Source organism: Ziziphus jujuba, chromosome 1, assembly GCF_031755915.1.
Source record: "Ziziphus jujuba cultivar Dongzao chromosome 1, ASM3175591v1".
Lineage (NCBI taxonomy): Eukaryota > Viridiplantae > Streptophyta > Magnoliopsida > Rosales > Rhamnaceae > Ziziphus > Ziziphus jujuba.
In genome coordinates, this window is record NC_083379.1 from 34,272,261 (window position 1) to 34,293,783 (window position 21,523).

At 35.5% G+C, this 21,523-nt stretch overlaps 1 protein-coding gene across 1 annotated transcript; it reads right to left on the reverse strand.

The window, feature by feature from the left end:
- Positions 1 to 16,891: 16,891 nt before the first annotated feature.
- LOC107428584 (polyadenylate-binding protein 6) lies at positions 16,892 to 21,203 on the reverse strand. Its single transcript, XM_016039149.4, has 8 exons — positions 20,869 to 21,203; positions 19,793 to 20,102; positions 18,782 to 19,041; positions 18,410 to 18,706; positions 18,063 to 18,331; positions 17,921 to 17,977; positions 17,474 to 17,648; positions 16,892 to 17,351 (listed from the first exon to the last, which is right to left on the reverse strand). The coding sequence occupies exons 1-7, from the start codon at positions 21,101 to 21,103 to the stop codon at positions 17,517 to 17,519; spliced, it is 1,560 nt and encodes a 519-aa protein (XP_015894635.3). The 5' UTR covers positions 21,104 to 21,203; the 3' UTR covers positions 16,892 to 17,351; positions 17,474 to 17,516.
- Positions 21,204 to 21,523: the final 320 nt, after the last annotated feature.

Here is a 21,523-nt window from a genome sequence, read left to right on the forward strand (position 1 = left end):
CGGTACCTCAGTCAACCTAGAATTCCATCTATGTCAAAAAGTCAACTTTTGGCCCCTTCGGTCAACGGTCAAAGTCGAAGTCAACGGTCAACGGACAACCTCGGTCAAAGTTGGAAAATTTCCGTTGTACTTCGGGACGGGGTGTTACAATCTTCCCCCCTTACAAAAATTTCACCCTCGAAATTTCTTACGTCGCTGAAACGTATAAGAATATTGATTGCGGATTTGTGCCTCGAGCTTCCACGTCGCTTTCTCGACTAGATTAATTCACCACGAGACTTTTGATCCGAGAAAATAGTCTTATTAACCCATACGCATTCTTCATGATTTAAAATCTGTCTTAGTCGCTCCTTACATGACCGGTCTTCGATGTCCTTTCGTAGTAACAACACGTGAATTACGCTGCATGCCAATGTCTGCTTTCCCGAAAGTACTAACTTGCATGCCACAAAACCAATTCTTCCAATGACCTTGTAGAACCAATGTAACAAGAACTTGGCCCTCTCTGTCAACCAAAGCGTACGATTCTCTTCTATGGAGATAATTTCAAAAACTTAATCTCGGACTTCGAATTCAACATCTTTTCCATGCACGTCGGCTTAACTCATTTGTCGATCTTGAGCGGCTTTCAAACTCTCTTGGATGACCTTCGCCTTATTCATAGTCATTCGTAGGTGTTTGCATCCAATTCACGTTGGTCTTCGTGCGGTGCTTCTCCTTACCTACTTCACTCCAATATAGTGGGGTTTGACACTGCCTTCCATATAGAATCTCATACGAAGACATCTTGATGCTCGCTTGGTGGCTAATATCGTAACGAATCCTATCGATGGAGATTGCTCAAGCCAGCTCCTTTCGACATTGCATAACGCACGGTCTCAACATAACTTCCAAGTGTAAACTCTGCACTTTGCTTGTCCATTGGCCTGTGGTGGAAGGCGATGCAGTAGTTGAGTCTCGCTCCAAGTGTATCTATTAACCTTTATCATAGTCTTGAAGTAAAGCTCGAATCTCAAATAGTCATGATGGTGATTGATACTCTATGTAGCCTCATAATACGCTTTACGAACAGCTTGGCCGACTTGCCTCCGTGAACACCACTCTCGTACCAGTAAAAAGGTGTGCTAACATTTCTACTTCCCGCTTCCACTTGTCGGCAACTTACATACCTTTATACTAATTCAGCAACTTCCTTTATCATGCCAATCCACCAATAATACTTAGTGAGCGTTCGATACATTTTCACACCTTTGGAGTGTATCGCATACATTGAATCACGTGCTTCCTTTAGGATCTCCTTTTCGAACTCAATGATATCCTACTTTGGATTCTCAATTGGCGATACTTAACCCTTAAGTCGCTCTTGGAAAAACCATAACATAAAACAAATAATAAAATATATTTTTCAAATATACCACTAACATAAAATATATACAATTCATCAACCCAATTTAAATTTCCAAACTTCTTCAAAAATCAAAATATAATTTATAAAATTTACTTATTAAATCAATGAAATAATAAATAATACGAAAATTATTTTAATTAGTTTAAAATACCTTAACTTGCATAGGCAATTGTTAAAACTCCTCATTGGAACAATAATTAAAACATGAATAAATGCATCAAATCATATCTTAAAATCCATAGCATAAAATGAAATGTGCACGCTCGTAATGGAGGTACGTACGACGCCTTCTAACATGCTACGTGATCCATGATTCCAGCTGTCGCCGACACTCTGCTACCAATACAAACCAGGATGGTTGCCTATATTGGCCGTCCGATCCCCTAGACTCGTAGGCAACATGATTATGGGGCTAGCTCTACATGGACCACATTGGTTCGCCGCCTCCGTATGGTGCAGTATATGCAATATAATATCAAACGATATAACATACAAATACATGTGCGAACACAAACCAAAAATACTTGAATAAAATACCCTTAAATTTCAAATATCACTTTGAAAAGTATTTAATTTTTTGATAATCGATCGGAAAAATATCTTGACACCTTGAAATTGATCGACACCCATTCATACTCGGCATCGGGTATCAATTATGGGTGATCATCTTATTAAGTCGTTGGTAGCCGATGCACACCCTTAGGCAATCATCCTTATTCTCCATGAACGAAACGAATACCATTCACGATGATATGATTGATCTAGTGAAACCTTTATTCACCAACTCTTGCAGCTAACCCTTTAAGTCCTTTAACTTTGATGGAGTCGCACGGTACGGCGGTACTGAAATAGGTCGATGCCCAAAGCCAATTCAATAATGATTCGATATTCTTTTTACGGTCGTAATCCAGATAACTTGTTGGGAAAAACGCTTCCGATTTGCTTCCCACTATTAGCGGTTCCAACGCTCACCATCTTCTTTGGCATCAACCACCTGGGCCATAGACACTTAACAACCATTCTCCCAATAGCTCCGTAAAGACTTCCTAACTCCTCCATGAAGCACCACTTCAGGTAAGCTGAAACACTTTAACTTTACTCCTTTATGCTAGCGGTCCATAAACATAAGAACTACTCAATCCATATCTAGGACCACTTCGAATCTCAAAAGATTCACAGAATTAGATCTGCCCCCATTACTTGACCTTCGATAAGGAAAAGGCAATCCTTGACCATTGACTAGGCCATAGGAATTCCCCCGTGAGGATAGGTGATTCTAATTGACACCCTCGAAGATTAGAGTTATTTCAACTCGGACCACGAATTTACTTCGAGATAAAGGGAAAGAACGCTTTAAGACAGGTAAAACGAGAGATTAGATGCGAATGGGATGCACAACAATGCACAGTCCCTTAAGAATACTAGAACCTAGAGCTCTGATACCAGCTGTCAGGACCCGTCCAAAATTCCTCACCGGAACCCTAGACAAGCCCTGATCCCAGGGAAACCCTACCGGAACCTCCAATGGAAAATCCGACAGAACCTCCCCTAAGGGATGGACTTACCACAAATTTCCTGCACAGAAAACACACTTCTATATTCATCCCCTTATTCCTCCCACATTACTACAATGTAATTCCACAAATTTGCAACACTTCAACTTAATAACAGTAATCCAGTGCATAATTAATACATAAATGTCTAATACAGTATACAGAGCATTATACAAATAAATATGAAATTAATACAATGACCGACAAAGAAGTAATACAGGATGGAGAGGAAAAAGGAAAGGAGATGCTCCTTGGACTTTTGGCAATGAACTGAGAAGTCGGGCTCGCCCCGGATGATCGACGTCACCCAACCTGGACCTAGGGGAACAGAATTTAAAAATATGAGATGCTAATCATCTCAGTGAGTGACCCTATCTACTATACAATTATAATACCACGATAATTAAGTAGATAAATAATAATTAATTGGAAATAATATTTTCTCTCAAAACCCTTACGATTCTCTCGGTTGGAAAAGTTCCCCTTTTAAAATATTTTCACAAAACCCTTTATTCATAATCCCCGAAAACCAAGGAATCAATTTATTCAACTAAACATCAAATAAAATATAATAAATCAAGCATTCCAAATTTATAATTAAAAAGAAATTAATTTATTGGATAATTAAGTAAAGGGAAAATTAAATCAATTTAAAATCCCCATTCAATTAAATAATAAAACAGCATTAATCATATTCTTAATTCCAATGCAATTTCAAAATATTTATTTTAAAATCCCAGTTCTGAAAATCACTTGATGCACCCACTATATACCAGTGGCGCCAACAGTACCCAGCGTCCCAAGGTACCGCCAGAGAGGAGGTTATAAAGAGAAACCGGCATACGGTCGCGTGGCGTCCCATCGCGCCGCTACAAACAGGCGTCCCGGCCATGGAGGGGTGGCCTACCCTCATCTGATGGCAAATACAGAACAACCCCATAAAATCACTGCACGCTACTCACACCCACCCGCGCGCTAATCACATCCGTGTGCACACTAACCATATCACATATAAACAGAACACCAGTACATGTATGGTGCATCTAAAAATCATAAATCAATACATCTCAAAATTTCAAATTTTCCATAAATATACCGGGTTTATCCCATCCAATTAAACCGTAATTTTTCCACAATTCCTTTATAATCATCGTCATAAATCCATCGCATATATTCCATAATTTTCAAATCCACCAGCTCTCAAATCCACCAATTTAAATATTCAATTTTTTCCAATGGCATAAATATTGTGAAATATAATAAATTAAATCACATGATATTCCATGGGCATAATTATAAAAATTGAAACCACCAACTTAAATAAATATTTTAGTTGAAATATTTAAAAATCAAATTATGCCAAAAAATAATACTAAAATCCAAATACCACTAATTAAGGAAAACACCTTGCTCATGCGTGGTAAATACAATTAAATCACAACAACTATTCAAAAATTCATTAATAATCCAAACTTTCGTTTAGCAGCGATAAACATGTGTATACATATAAAATAATATTTTTCTCACAATTATTTTTAAATTCCGCCACATGAGCAAAAATTTCATATATCAAATTAACACCAAATAAATATAATTAATCATCCCAAATAATTTTAAAGGTGGATCACTCACCTCGAGCACGCAATTAAACCACGATCCACCATAGGATCGATTCCACAATTCACACGTGCTCCTAAATTAACAATTTTACACAGCCAAATAAAATAATATTTTATTCGGATAATTAATGCCCGGTACCCGAGTGCCTAACACCAACGTTATCCAAAATACGCAAATTATATGTCTATGGAAAGCTTACGAGATGAGGAACGTGAAACCAACCTTCGTCGAACCCATTTTGTCCGGCGGTGGCCGGAATTTACCCATGAAGCGCCGGCCGAAATTCAACTCCTTGTATCTCGCAAACCGTTTCGAATTTTTGAAATTGGAGGCCATATTTGGGATCAGAAGACCTAAAATAGGGGGAAAGGAGGTTTAATTTGGACTGGGTTGGCCGGAATACGGCGGAATCGCCGGAAAATTTAAACTCGCCGTAGCCGACTTCACCGGCCCGATTTGGGCGCGTCGCCGGCCGGCCAGCCGCCAAATTTAGCTGGTGAGCTCGCCGGCATGTGGTCTTGGACGGTGGCCGGCATGTGTGGCTCGTGGTGGCCGGAGAAAGATGAACACGGGAGAGAGAGAGAGGGATGGCCGGTGGGAAGGAAGAAAGAAGGAAAGAAAGAAGGAAAGAAAGAAGAAGAAGAAGAAGAAGAAGAAGAAGAGGAAGGGGAAAGGGCCCGTGGCCTTTTTTCCCACGTGGGGGAAAAGAAAAAAAGAAAAAAGAAAAGAAAAAGAAAAAGAAAGAAAAGGAAATAAAAAAATAAATAAATTAAAAATAATTAAATAATATTATTACATAAAATAACAATAATATAATAATTTGGTATTAAACATGGTTGACATGTGGCATCTCAACATGGTTGACATGTGGTCACATTTATTAAGTCACACGTGGCACATCGTTACACGTTTAAAAAAATAATATTAAAATAATACAGTATTTGAAAAACTCTACAGGTCCATAACTTTCAACCCACATGTCTAAATCGAACGTGCCGCTAGTCTACGGACTCGTATCGACGAGTACTTCACAACCATGCATGAGTCAAAGCTCAACTTTGCATGACTAAAAAGTCAACTCCGGCACCCCTTGGACAGTTTGGACCTCAACTTGTTTTGGTAATAACTTTCAAACCGTAGCTCCGTTTTCAACGTGCTACTAGTCTACGAACTCGTACCAACGTGTACTTCGTAATGGTATCTCATTCAACCTAGAATTCCATCCAAGTCAAAAAGTCAACTTTTAGCTCCTTCGGGCAACGGTCAAAATTCAAAGTCAAGGGTCAACAGACAACCTCGGTCAAAGTTGGAAAATTTCCGTTGTATTTCGGGACGGGGTGTTACATCAATAATAATATTGATCTCCTTATTTAATTTTCTTAAAATATATGTGATCATAAATAAATTACCTTATAAAGTAAAATGTGTTTATAGGATAAATAATAATAATTATTATTATTATATTATTTTATATTATAAGGATTTAATATAGGGAAAATAATTAATTGTAAAGAATTAAAAAAAATAAAGATTGTCGAAAGAAAAAATATTACAAAATTTTATAATCTATAGATTAATATCTTTATTGATTTGTTATATTTATTTTATTGTAAAATAATAAGATTTTATATGCGGTAATTAATAGTGAAATTAATCTCCTTTATATCTTTATATTAATTACTTTATTGCATTTTGTATTTATTTTATCGTAAAATAATAAGATTTTATTTATGATAATTAATAATAAAATTGATCTTCTTATTTGATTTCCTTTTTAACTTTTAAAAGATAATGTAAAAAAAAAGAATATATAATAAAATATATCTTACTAGTAAAGTTATTTTACAAAAAAATTCCATACACTAATATATATTCATATATGGATATGTAATAAATGCAATTTCAATATCCTAATATATAGATTTCAATAGTGAGATTTATCTCCTTATTTAATCTTTTTAAAATATATGTAACCATAGATATATTTGAATTTGAATTCTATAATTGAAAAAATTAGATAGATAAACATTTTTGAATTTGAATTCCTTTAGAACTGCTACAAGGTTGGCATCTGCCTGGTTCATCTAGTTATCTATCTAAGCTCCAAACTCGTATATCTTGTTCCTCCATTGGCTTGGCTCCAAGTCATCAAAGGTAAACCATGGGCTAAAAATAGGTTTTGAAGTTTGATAGATGTTTGGAGAAGAAGTTTGTTATCTTTCTTAGCTAGTTTCTCCATAAGTTTCTGGCACAGACACAATTGGATCAAGTTGTTGTGTCTGATTATGAGGTGACGATTGTTGAGCCTGATATGTGGCAAAGGATTGTGCCATAAGCAGAGTGGATATGTCAACCATGTCTTCTTCAAAGTATTCTTTAGATAGCTTTTGATGACACCGATTTATCTGTTAATTGTTTGACTTCTGTAGACAAGTTCTCAAGTTTAGCGTCTGTCAAGGCTGTTTAGGTTACCACCTTCTCTAGCTTCATGTCAATTCTCCTAAGGACTGTGTTCTAGGCTCTAGCATTCATAGTCTTCCATAAGGTTCTCCTTTGCCTGAGTGATAGAGGTAGACATTCCTTTAGCTATTATTCCTTGGACTGAATGAATGGTCTCGCCTAAGCTTTGCATGTTAAATGAGCCTTACTTTCAAGAATGGGGAATTCTTCTTCATATGTAGGAGAGAATATCATAAGGTCTTTGGAATCTTCAGACCCTTTTTGTAAGTAGGTAGAGGTTTACTTAAAGATTCAATTCTAGAAGAATTTTTTTACTATGAGGGATTCGATTTTAAAGTTGGGGTTCTTGTGGAAACCTATCTATACTTTTCTTTTGCCTTTGACATGGTCATCATCATTTTGATTGCCTTTATGATAATGACTTTTGCATTTATTTACCACTTGTTTCTTCTTTCTCTAATGGCGTTAAGTGGATTCATCTTCATCGAAAGAATAATTCATGTCGCAATCACAAACCCGATTCACACATAGAGGGATCACAATCTCATATGAAGTGTTCATCTATGTGACTGACATAGACTGCCTTTCTATCAGGTTTAAATTGCTGGATGGAAATCTAGTCTATGGGTGAACCAACATAGTAATCAGTACTATAAGCTAAGATTATCATCATTTGGAATGTCCTTTTTGGTGTTTTGGATGCTTTAGGCTGTGAAAAAGTAGCTTCAATAGATCCATCTTCTTTTTGTTTGAAAGTTGGATCCATGGAGACTAGAGGATTAGCTTAGATGGCCTATCCTAATTTATAATCCATTTAAATGGGATTTTTTTTTTTTTTTTGGTTGCAACTCCTCTCTTGATATCTTGATGGGAAACTAGATGATAGATGCACCCTTTTCAAAACTGCAATATGAGTTAATAAAGATTGGATCAATCATAAGACCAAGGATCTGTAAATTCACGGCATGATTATGAAGGTGATATGCTAGTTGATAATGCAGCATAACGACAAAGCTTCTAGCAGTTTGTTCAACTTTATGTAATTGTACTTGAATCTTTAAAAGTTTAGATAGTCTCCGATCTTTCATTGGAATGTTAAAGTTTGGGAATAAGGTTAAAACAATACTTCCAACATTTAGTATGGTTAATACCATACCTATAAAAGCATGTTCATACTATATAAAAGTATGATTTAGCAAAGCTAATCTGGTAGTGACTGGTGGACCTGTGCATCCATGAAGTATTAGAACAATTCTAATGGCTTAAAGAGGAAGGAATCATGAGACTTATATATTGCTCCTCAAGAGAAGCAGGGATTAAACAGCTGTCCATTCTAGAGGAGTGGATATATTCTTTAACAAATGGCGGATTAGATTTCATGAGTGTGTGAATGCTTTTAAAGCCAAAATATTTTTTTATTTTTTTGAAGATAAAAATAAATATTAAGAAGAGGAAGATGATTGGGTAAACTTGAAGCTTCATGTTGATATTCAACAAGATGATTTATTTTCTTGGAACTAACATGGGGTAAAGAGGGAGAAGAAGAAATGCAATAGGATTCAAGAAATTGGTTTTCTTGTTCCATGATTAGGTATTCTTCTTACTCACCATCATTCCGTTATAATCTTAGATAGCTCACTAGGTATACGTTAGGCTTTGATATCATACAGAGGCTCCATATAAATAATCACAACAAACTACTATATTAATGGCTGAGACAAACTCCCTTAGGTATGTATCCCACTTCATAGTTTACATATGATTATATATATGAAGGATATATGGATCAATGAGAGCTTCTCATATGATTATTTAAGTTGCAATTTTTTCTTTTTGTGTTACTACACATTTGTTTTTGTTATTTTTTTCTACTTATAAATTACTTTAGTTTTAAAGCCCAAAAAATTTAAAATTTTATATTTTATCTTTCCTCATGGAGTTTACTTATTTTATATTTATAAATTTTCAATCAATTTATTAGGTATTGCCAAAGCTTTGAAAGTTCAATTTTTATCCAACAGAAATTTTTAACCCTTAATTTATAAGTACTATAATTAGCTGCACTAAAACATAGAAAAACGGCATTGTGTTTTTGAATATATTTGTATCTTTCCAACCAAAAATTTAAATTTAAACAAGTGTATTATATAGTAATTATATAATGGTGCAGCTCCTGAAATTTTTTTCTGGTCCGCTAGTGTATAAATTTACAACTTCGATATAAAAGGTCCTTAATATCTAATTAGAGAAGTTTAAAGAATTTACCTTCATATATAATAATTTCTTTTGTTCATAAATTTTCATAAATTGTTGTTTATAGTTTTGTACGTCACAAGATCTCTTTGAAGCAATATATAAACCATTTTTACATGCGTTTTTGTCAACTATTGTTGAAGGAATCAAGTGGTCGTTCTTAATTTCTATTTTTTGCATGCTCTTCTTTTTTCTTTTTTTTTTTTTTCTTTTGGTAAGTAATATTTCATTTCAAAAATGTACAAAAAGCCTCCACAAGAGGAGGATTACAAGGAAAGGCCAAAACCAAGCATCCGAAATGTCCCCTTGGATGGAGTTAAAACAATAGTTATTTAAATCAAAAAATAAATCTGCTAGACCGTTGGCATCTCTGGAATTTCGTAAAATTTTCTAGTTGTTTCCTGCCAAAAAAAAAAAAATTTGAATATGAAGGGGGTCATATCAGGTATCGCAACCTGGATGGTCTTCAGGGCTTGAAATACTCTCAACCATAGAGGCAAAGTTTGAAGACTAGATAAGCTTATCCCATTTTCTCTCAATCGTCTCACTGCCTGCCCACACTATAACTTTTAGTTTAGCTTCAAATAGAGAGTTATAGCTAACTCGTTTCAAAGCTAGAAAGAGAAGCTTTCCTTTTCAGTCGCTAACAACAAAAGCAAGTCCAACTTGACCATTAATGAAAATGGCATCCATGTTAATCTTCCACTAACCTTCTGGGCCAGCTTCCATCATTCCTTAGTTTTTTGAATGAGGTCCTTAGAGTCATTAGGAGCTGTTAAAAACTCTTCAACCATGCGGTTGAAACGAAACACTTCATCTTGATTACCAATAAACAGCATGTTTCCAAGCAAAGTACATTAAAGATATGAGAAGAATTGTTATCATCATGCCTTCCATATTTTGGAAGCAGGCCTTTGGCTTGGAATTAATGCAGAATTCCATAAGTTCCTCAATATTTGAAACCACTTAGCAATCTAGTTTGAATCCCCTTTTGCTAGCAAAGATTAGTCTTCTGATATTATGGTATTCTTTGAAAATATGGAATGCAGTTTCCTCCTCAACATCACACATCACATAACTAAGGTCAACTTTTTCGACTGTATTGGTCACCAAATTATGTGTGGGAATGACATTGGAAAGGACTTTCCAAAGGAAAAGGTTTAGACATTCATGAATTTTAAGACTACAAATCTTCTTCCATATTTCCTTACAATCACTTGACCAAGTATTTCTAAAAAGCAAACCATAACAACTTTTAACTGAGAATCTTCCCTCCTTATTATCTAACCAAATGAGTTTGTCCCTGCATTGGATGCGAGACCATTCCATACTCAAAATAGGTTTAACTAATTTTGCATTGCATAGGCGACGAATCATGCTTTCATTCTAAGAATGATTTCTATCATCCAAATTTCATAAACTCTTCTCTAGTTTATGTGTCTAACTCCTCTTTCACTAGAAGGCAATTATTGGGTAGTCCAAGAAGCCGTGGTTATTCCATAGGTCTATAAATAAGCCGTCACCAATCCAAAAGATAAACCCCTTAGGTAGGAGTTTCCTAGATTTCACAATCCCCTTCCAAAACAAGGAAGTTCCTCTTTCCAGCTTATAACCAAATAAAGTTTCATTTTGAAGGTATTTTTGCTTTTAACATCCTCATCCACAGGCAGTCTTCTCCACTGGTCAGTTTCCACCTTAGTTTTGCTAGCATGGCCAAGTCCATATCTTTAAATTTTCCAAACCCAAGGTGGCCTATCTCCTTAGGTTGGCAAATATCCTTCTAGACTTTCAAAGATAGGTAACTTGACTCATTTGCCTTGGTTTCCCACCATAATTTGTAGGCTAAAGCATCAAGGTCTTCATATACCCCTAGAGGTAAGTGACAAATGGTCATTATGTATGATGGCATATCTTGAATTATAGATTTAATCAGGCTAGCCTTGCCTGATTTAGATAAGAGGTGTTTGTTCCACCCTTCTAGCCTACTTTTAACTTTTTCTTTTAGCTTGAAAAATTCCTTTGTTTTGTTCCTTCCAAAGATAAAGGAGTTTCCTAAGTAAACAACTTTTGATCCCATGTCTTTGAAACCCAAAACCTCATTTATAGCCTTTCTATCCATTCGAGTGATAGAGCTGGAAAGCAACATATTAGATTTTTCTGCGTTTGCCTGTTGTCCCGACCAACTGCAATATTTGTTAAAGCATTCATTGACAACTATTGGTTCATGAGGATCAGTATGGCACATAATGAGGAGATCATCTACATATATTAGGTAAGAAACCATAGAGGCATTTTGAGCAACCTTGATTCCATATAAATTCCCCTGCTTCTCTTTTTTTGATAATAATCTTGAGAGAAACATAGAGCGTAGAATAAAAAAGAGAGGGGAAAGGAGGTCACCTTGACGAAGTCCCCTTTCAAAGATAAAAGATGAAAGATCCAGTTATATTTCCATTTAAAAGAGTAGGGAGAGTCTCACCGAGCTAACACAACTGCGAATCATCCAACAGAATTCCATGGAGAATCCCCAAGCTTCAAGCGCTTTATCAAGGAAGCTCCATTCTAGATGGTCATATGCTTTTTTAAGGTCTATCTTAATAATCATTAGCCCCTTCTTTCCTTTATAGGTTTCGACTTTATGGATTACCTCCTGCATAACCATTATGTTTTCAGCAATCCATCTTCCTTTGACAAAAGCCTCTTGATTAAGAGAAACAATCTTGTCTATCACATTGCTAAGTCTTCCTACTAAAATTTTAGCCGTAATGTTGTAAACAAAATTGCATAAGCTAATTGGTCGAAATTTTGCGGCTGATTAATTTTGGGAATAAGGACTATGAAGGCCTCATTGGCATTTTGAGGGATTCTCTTTGTTTTGAAACATTCCTGTGTGAACTTTACCATTTTATCTTGCATTGTTCTCTAATAGCTTTGAAAGGAAATATTTAAAAAATCATCGAGTCTATGGCTATTCAAAGGGTGTAAACTCCAAACAACATATTTAACCTCCTCAACAGTTAGGATTCTCATTAGCTATGAGTTTTCTTCTTGAATGATGCAACTATCCCCTAGTTCTTTAAAAAAACTCAAGAATGCGAGGATGATCAAATTTGTATAATTATTGGAAATGCTGAATAGAATACTGACTTATCTGATCAATTTCGTAAATCCATTTATGGTCCTCCTTGATAACCTGAATGTTATTTCTCCTCCTCCTAGTTAATAGGCTTGTATGGAAAAAATTTGTGTTCCTATCTTCTTCCTTCAACGTTAATTCTCCTCCTCTGGTTAATAGACTCCCATCTAACTTAATGCATCCTCAACTTTTCCAAAATCAATGTCTTCTTAGCAAAGTCTCTCTCATCCTGCTGCTAAGTTGTCTTCAATTCTAATTCTGGTCTTGTATTTGTTTATTGGCAAACCCAAAAACCATTTTATTCCAGATCTTCAAAGCTTTGGTTGTCTCCATAAGGCTTCTCTTCAGCTTATAAGTGTCCATTCTAAGATGCCAGTCTGCGTTTCAAGTTTTTTCTACCACATATGAGCTCGACTTGTTAGAGGTCCACGCCTTAAGAAATCTAAACGGTCTCTTCGTTTTCCTATTCTCTCCATCAGTCCGAATCAAAATGGAGTAATGGTCTGATTCTTTAAATTGTGGTGCTCCACCATAGCTTGCGGAATACCCTTCAACCAATCTTTATCAACCATAGCTTTGTCTAGTCTTTCCCTAATTAGGGTTTACCCCACTGATAGTTATCCCCCGTGCATCACCCTCTAACAAAGCCTAGATCAATTTTAGCAACTTCCTGTATAAATTGTTTCAAATATAGTTTCCTTTCCAAATTTGACGACCTCCAAATTTCTAAGCTATCAGTGATTTCATTAAGACCTCCAAATAGCATCCATGGCCTATACAAATTAATAACTATATTCATGATATGATTCCAAAATTCCTTCTTATCACCATAATAAGGAAGGCTATAGCAGGCCAACAAACTCTAGATGGGTTTCCCCTTTTCATAAAAAATGTTACCACATATGACTCATTCAGTCTTCTAAGAGATATCCATAGCAAAATCATCTAACCACATTAGGCATAGTCCTCCAGTATTTCCTTTCGCTTTGACAATCTAAATGTTATAGTATCCTAGGCTTTTGCAAATATGTTCTAGCCTATATTGTCCTCCTTTTGTTTCACAAAGGAACACATAAGAAAGGTTATACCTTTTTATTAGACTTTAGAGAACATTAATGACTTTTGGTTGTCCCAAATCTCTGTAGTTTCATGATAGAATCTTCATGGTTGTGGGGGGAGCATGGTTAGGTCCATCTCATAAGCCTAATGGAAATCCAGGTGGCGTATTGGGAAAGCACTTGTCTCGTATTCTATGTTTCTCTAAGCCCTCCTTCTGGCTTCTCGCTTCCAAGACCATAATCTGCAAAGTCTTTTGTCTTGATTTTGAGTGTTTCCACTTCTAGTAGGTGTTGTAGGAAATTTTCCTGTTGCTTTCTCTCTATCTCTTTGAAGGGACTCAATCGACACTCCATGAGAGGGTTTAAACTCTCTCTATAGCCCCCGTTGTCTTCTTAGAATTCCATTGATGAATCCTCTTATTCTGATGATAAGCTTTTAGAAGGTGCAACTCTAGAGTTCTCTTGCTCTGTATTTTCTGCTTGGCTATAATCTGCTGCACTAGTTTCCCAACCATGGGCCTTTTCAATTTTTATATATCCTTTGGGAGGTCCAGTCAGATCCACTAGCTTTGAGCATTTGTCAGCCAAGTATGCACTATCCTTTTCCTCATTGTGTTTCCTACTTCCAGAAGCGTTTATCATTGCTGGATGGCCTAAACCGAGTACTTCTAGGAAATCTGGGTCAATATGGCTCATTTCTCTTCATTCTCCTATTCTCAAGGTATCTATAACTTGGATTAAATTAGTGGTCTAGTTAGCTAAGCCCACTAGGTTAAACATGGGATGTTTTAAATTTTTGAAGAATTGCTTGTTGGAGCTCTTTCTCAAAATCTAACACATGTCTTTTTAAAGTAAGCCTAAATGCCTCTAGTTCTAGGCACATATTTTTAACATTTTAGTATTCAATCTCCAAAATTCTCTGATTATGGCTGTTGTTGTTCTATTCCTACTCTTCAAGCTCTGAGAGTTTTTGGTGTAATGAATCATCAAGTCAGTAAGTATTGGGAATCATAGCGCCTCATGATTCAAAAAATCTATCCCCTTTGCTAAGCTGGATCTGGTCACTGACCTCCAATGACAGATTTACAAAAAGTAAGCTTCTTGGCAATTTCTATCTTAGCCAAGGGTCGTACAGGTGGGCCTCTATAGTGGAAATCCCCTAAGCGCTTATATTGAAATTGAATCCAAGGCTCCTCTTCAACGTTAATGCCCATTTTAACGCATAAATATCTTTGCACCACCACACATTTTCTGGTAAAAGAGTCTCTGTGAACTTTTCCTAACCAATTCCCTATCAACAATGCAGTGTCTTCATGCAGATATATGGGAGGGAGTCCAACGATCTGCATTGTAAATGTGGAATATTGGAAAGAGATCTCAAATAAAGCCAATGATGCTGGCCATTCCTTAAGAATAAGATAAGCTCCATTGAAGGACCAAGGTCTGCTTGTAAAAATATTCTCTTATCTTTTAATAAATCAGATTGAAAGCATGCTCTCCTTTTGATTTGATTCTTCTTTTACAAAAAAAAATCCATAATGGCTGGACACATTGTCAACCTCTTTCCAAACCTAGTCGTGCACCGAACATGTTAGTTGTTGATCCTTGAGCCCCCCACCCCAATAAAATGTGCTTACAAATTGTGTTTTCTTAGCTTTCTTTTCATTTAATTATTTGTAATGTGCTTATAAATTATTTTGAATTTAATAATCCCTTTTAATTGTGAACAATTAAACTAATTAAAATTAGATTATTAATGTAAATTTAATAGCTCAATATTTATCTAGGTTATTAACTAAATTGAGGTTTTACAAATTTTTGGACTTCTAACCAATTAATGGCTTTTTAGATTACAAACCAATTAGTTGGGCCTAATTAAAATTGAATTGATTTTAAAAAGGGAGGTTCTTTTTACATTGTAGAAATTTCTACTCTCACTCAATTTTTATTTAAAACTACAAAATCAAACAAACGTAAAAAAGAAGTCCGAGTCATTCCCAACTCGTTTCCTAAATCTAAATCCAAACACACTCAATGTTGATGGCTCAAACTATAAATGAAAACAGAAAGAAAAAAGTAAATAAATAAAAGAAAAATGAGAGGGCTTGGTAATGGAGCTATTGAATGGGAAAAATATGTCTACATATGTGCATATAAATATATAACAAAACAAAGGCAATAGCTTATTTCACAAAAATAAATAAATAAATAAAAGAAGGCAAAAGCTTTGGTTGTAAATTGACCGGGGAAAGAGTTTTAAGAGAGAGAAAAAAATGTCTGGCTTTCTAAATCCACTGTGGAGTTGAAAGGAAATTGAGCATTTTAGTAAATAATAATAATAGTAATAATAATAATAAAATAAAGTATATTTTAGTAATTTAAGTAAATTTGTAGTGGGAGAAGAGGTTTCCATCGCGTAAATAGCGGCACCCATTTAAAATGAACCCATTTTAAAATTGATCGGGTTTGAAACTCATTGACTTGGACTTTAAACGTATCACCATTTTGAGCTCTATTTAATTTTTGGCCTTCTAATAAAAACCCTAGCTGGTTTTGAATCCCTGCGGCTTTTTGCCATTTCTTTGCATTTTATTTTTCTTTTTCAATTACCATTTTTCTTTCTGTTGTCTGCATGTTCCAATTAATCTCCAAAACAAATAATTTCATTTTTCTTTTTTCTTTTTTTGTTATAATTGAAAATTAATATTTTGAGGATCATGACAATATCTGAAATTTGTTTGAATGATTTGATTTCTTTGGTTGATAAACAGGAGCGGCAAAGCTTCGGAGGCAGGTAAATTGGGGTCATTTCACTCCCTCTCTTTCCAAAAGCAATGTCCTGATCTTAGGATTTTGATGTTTGACATTTTCGAAGCCTCTCTTTATGATGTTGTAAATCTGCATCCCAAAATGGTACTTAAAGACAAAACTTTGCTATTAGGAGAATTTCTCGTCTACTTAATATAACAATTTAATGAGATAATTAACCATATTCATTGTCTTTATTTTGCGGGCTTTACTGAAACAACAAGGGAATGTAGAGACAACATCATTCTTATGCAATTCCAAATCAATAGGAATGCGACTCAATAGTCAATACGTATTTTGGGACACTGTGCATCCATCTCAAGCTGCTTATGAGGTTCTTGCCGATGCACGTTGCTCTCATTGGATGACGATGATATACACTTTTTTTTTTTTTTTCCTTACTTTTATTTGTCAGCAATAGAATGCCTGCCACAATTGCTGCATTTCCATGCCAGGCAAAAAGAAAAACAGAGAGTTTATTTTACAAGAACACAGAATCTGCAATCGGTAGGTAACATAAATAAAAATATCATCAGGTTTGAGAAACTTTTCGAAAAAAGATGGAGTCAAGATTCAAGAAAAGGGGCTGACGAAAGATGAGTTTGATTATGGAACTTAAGGGAAAAGCCATAAGAAGTTTTGAGGCTTCAAATCTTGTATGTTAAGAGCTTCCACATTCAACCAAATAAAAGCAAACTGTCTGAGGAAAAAAAAAAAAAGGCTAGCAGAGCAACTGGCTACATCCAATAAAAAGCAAAAGAAGAAGAAGACAAAATCTTAAAACATCTAGTGGTGTGGTCTTATCATAGATTTATACATAGTATTGTATTTTCCACATTTTTGCAAAGTATATTAGAAGCTTTAACAAAAAATTAAAGCATATCACAAAGAAATATATCATTCAAGTAGAGGGCAATGCAGACGCATATCTACACTGGTCCTAGCATTTGCCTCATTCAAAGCGTGCACCACTCATCACATCTTTGTGCAGGTGACGAATTACGTGAGTAATGTAGACTTGACAGAGTTCTTCTCATCTTCGCCATATACCAAGGCTAGACAGAAAGAGAAAAAGAGAGAGATTATTTGCCAGTATATAGGAGATGTAGTTGGGCCAGTCACATAACATGAATATCCTCAGATTGAAAAACCCTTTTCAAAGAACATGATTACTTACAAGAATCAAGATCATCAGAATGGGGGCTTAGAAAATTCCTGCTTTAAGTAGGAGCAAGTACTGCTCCTGACAGTTCTTTAAGTTCACCCTGCTTATTTTCACTTTTGGCAATGCTAATTCTACAACCACCATAATTGCACTTCATATATGGAGTAAAACCATTCTTCTTGATGCACTGTAGGAGAGAAGAAAAATCAGAACCAAAACCAAGGGACCATGATTCATTATAGTAAAAGCCATAATAGGAGTTTATGAGGTGATATCATCATTTTGCTAGATTACAATATATTATATGCTATGAACATAAAATAAAAGGTATTGTAACTATCAACTAGACCCTTATCATTTTACCACATTACAACATATCATATGCTATGAAGATAAAATAAAAGGGTATTATAACTGTCGATGAGACCCTTTTTCACAAAGGAGGAAAATTGAACATACATTCCGTTGGAAACTGTGATTCCAAGTATTACCCTGCCGTGTTTGTCTCATTAAATCCTGTGATTTCATAGATCAAGAAAGAATAAATTGTTGAAAAAGGAAAGAATGAAGAACTGGTTAGAAAAGAAAGCAGTTTCTTTACATTTGTGGAGAGGTGATTCTGATAATTCTGAAAATATGGATACAGCATGCCAATATTTGTACCAAAACATTGATACATCAATGGCGAGTCTGGAAGAAAGTAGGAAGAAGAGTAAGGAGTGAGGTTGAAGTGGACAGGATGGGTTGGATGGAAAGCAGTAGGATGCAAATCTCTGTGGGATAGTTGACTGTAATTTCTTAGTTCCCTGTTGCGATCTACTTTGCTCTGAGCAAAGGCCACATGTAGAGACCTTCCTTCTAAAACAGATCCTGGGTAAAATAAACTGAAGTTAAAGAAATCCAAATGCTTAATAAAGCATAAAAGAAACATGTCCAGACTTAATATACCATTAAATGTATGCAAGGCCTTAGCTGCTTCCTCATGAGTGGAGAAGCAAACAAAACCAAATCTCCTACTGATCCCACTGGCATGTTGCATCACTCTAACTGAGATTATTTTCCCACAGACACTGAAATGTTCTATCAGTTTGCTTTCATCAACAGAAATGTCTAAGTTGTTCACATACATGTTTGAAGCCTTCAGCTTCTCAATGTGGCAGTTGAAAATCTCCTTCTGCTGGTGCTTTAAAAGCTCTACCCTCCCAGCTTTCTTATGAGCCCTTGCTACAAATAAACGGCTTGGTCCTGATCCATATTTAATTTGTTTTATCAGATATTCTGACATGACTTATAACTATGAGATGATAAGTGTACGTTTACCTTGCAGTGAACCATTCAAGACCTCAATAGCCTTCATAGCCGCTCCTGGTGAGTCAAAGCTTACAAACCCGAAACCTCTTGATTTTCCCTGGTCATTTTTCATGATGACAATGCTAGAAATCTTTCCAAACCTAGAGAACTTGTCTCGAAGGAAATCCTCACTCACATCTTCAGGTAGATTTTTCACATACAGGTTTGTAAAGCTTGGTTCTTCATGAGCTACTATTCTCTTGCTCTTCCTTACAAATTTTGACACATAACTAAAGGGAAACAAGAGAAAGGAAAATCAATTGCAACAGCATAAATTCAGAAAAGAGGCTAATCAATATCTATAAAACATTAAAAAATGAACCAACTATATAATTGATAAATAATCAGAGGATGCATTCAAAGGATAGAATTAGAATTTGTAATGAGTTGCCACCTAATACACTAAATAGTTAGAAAAAATATGATCGTGAGGAATCTCTTTGAAATATCTAAGATCTATTTCAAAGAATATAAAAACAAGAGATAAACAAGTTAGCGATACTAAGACAGGAAAACAATTAGTAAAGGTTATGGAGATAATTGAAAAGAATTCAAAACAATATATGTAAAAACAAATTTTGAAAAAGCAAATCAAGAGATCGATGAGAGATTAGTCATGTAGATGGCCGAAACTTGCACACTCTATTAAAGGATCTGAAAGTACGATTTTATTATTTCTTGTTCTACCTGCAAGTTGCAACCAAGAGACAACATAAAAATTGAAATAATGGTGTTTCATTCTCCACTTTTTGACCATAAGATTTATACTATATTCCCCCACCTATAACCATAACAAAATGTTTTCGTTATAGCTCACATGAGTGGAACTTCTTTATCTATGCATCTTGTGAACAAAAAATCTACAGCCATGATGAGCAGGTCAAAGAGTTATCCTCCTTGAAGGTGTTTTCAGGATATTAGAAGAGAGGTATAGATATAAGGAAGAAACAGAGGAACAAACAAATATAGGGCTTATATTACATCTTCTTCCCCATAACCAGCGTATCATGTAGAGCATTACGAGCAGCCAAAGCAGATTCCTCTGACTTAAACTGGACAAAACCAAAACCCTTGCTGTTGCCATTTTCTTCGGCTACCTTGCAAGACAATACGGTCCCATAGTTGCAGAACATGTAGCGCAATTGGCCACTGGTGATTGAAGGGTCAAGGTTCTTCACGAACAGAATTCCAATTCCCGTATTTCTTGTCAATGGGTCTCTTTGCGACCACATTATTCTCATGGGTTTTCCCTTCAGTTCCGTATGATTCAGGAGAGCTAGAGCCTTAGATGCTGAATCAAAGCAAAGGAGAAAGTAAAGTAAATGACCAATAACAGCCACGCAAAACTATTTTTAGTTTCCAAGAATTTAACCTAAAATAAGAAATTTTATGAAAGTTTACTATCTTACTTTTTACAAAGATTCGATTTTTAGCCCGTCATTATAACTTATTTTTCTTAATGTTTGATTGTTGATCCAGAGGCCGCAAAAAAGCATTTGAAGCGAGAAAAACAACAAGACCCCATATTATTCTATAGGCACACAAACTAGTAAATCACCGTTCCAGGGAAAAATAAAAAATAAAAAATAAAATCAACAACAAGATCCATTCCATATAGAAAATGATGACAAGAATTACAGAGCACAATTTCGCATATAGAAGGTGTATCAACAAGAAGAAACACATACATCCCGCATTTCTTAAAGAAAAAAACAAGAAATGAGAAACAGATAACCCATAGAACAAGAAGAACCGAAAACAACCCCCCCCCCCCCCCCAAATTACCAAAAGAAAGTAGAAGAAACAAAACCAAGAAAATGGGTGAAAAGAAACAGAGCAAAAAATTTCCAAGCGGTAAAAGCAAGAAGAAGAATCACGTGTCGATTTTTGAAGAACCAAAAAGGAACCAAGGACAGATACAAAGCTTTTAGTAACTAAGAACGGAAACCCATTTTACAGGAAACAACTAATTTTCAAAGCAAGTGCAAGAAAGCAAGAAGGCGTGTTGGAAGGAAAAGAGAAAGCAGAGGGGAGTGGAGTGGAGTGGGGGTGTTTACCATGAGAGAAAGAGAAGAAGTTGACGTAGGCATGGCGAAGGGAGTTGCCGGAGAGAGAGTCACGGCAGAGATGGACGGAGGCAATGGGACCAATGTAACGAAACGTATCCATGAGGTCTGCTTCCGTCACTTGTGGGTCCAGGTCTCCCACGTACAGTGACGATTTTCTTTGACGATTGTCCGCCGGCGGTGCTTGCTTCTTTGGTGTTGGTTGGATACCCACCTCTGCCGCCATTTTTCTTCTTTCAAATCCACTCAGAGCTTTCACTTCACAGAGAAAACGAAACGTTGTGGGGGAAGAGAGAGAGAGAGAGAGAGAGAGAGCGTTTGTTGTAACGGTGAGGGTGTGAGTTGGTGTCTCTCTCCGTAGTACGGTACTTATATGCATGTGGACATTTTTTTGTCATATATATAATTTTTATGTAATTTCTATTAATTTGCCAAAAAACTTTTTTTTTCTTTTTTTCCCATTCTTAGTTCTCAAACATTCTACTAATAAGTTTCGGGGAAAAAAAAAAAAAAAACAATATTTTTCAGCTATTTATATTTTAGTACTATGTACAAATTTTGAAAATTTTTTAATTCTGTTTTAGAAAACCATTGAAAGTCCATGATAAACGTATTAATGAATAGGATAGATAAATTATGAAATAGT

Excerpts from the sequence above, each read along its gene's own strand:
- LOC107428584 (XM_016039149.4), bottom strand. The coding sequence starts at position 21,103 with ATGGCGGCAGAGGTGGGTATCCAACCAACACCAAAGAAGCAAGCACCG. Across the intron at positions 19,042-19,792 it reads CTGGTTATGGGGAAGAAGAT|TTATGTGTCAAAATTTGTAA; the intron begins GTAATATAAGCC and ends GTTTCCCTTTAG. Across the intron at positions 18,332-18,409 it reads GGCCTTGCATACATTTAATG|GATCTGTTTTAGAAGGAAGG; the intron begins GTATATTAAGTC and ends TATTTTACCCAG.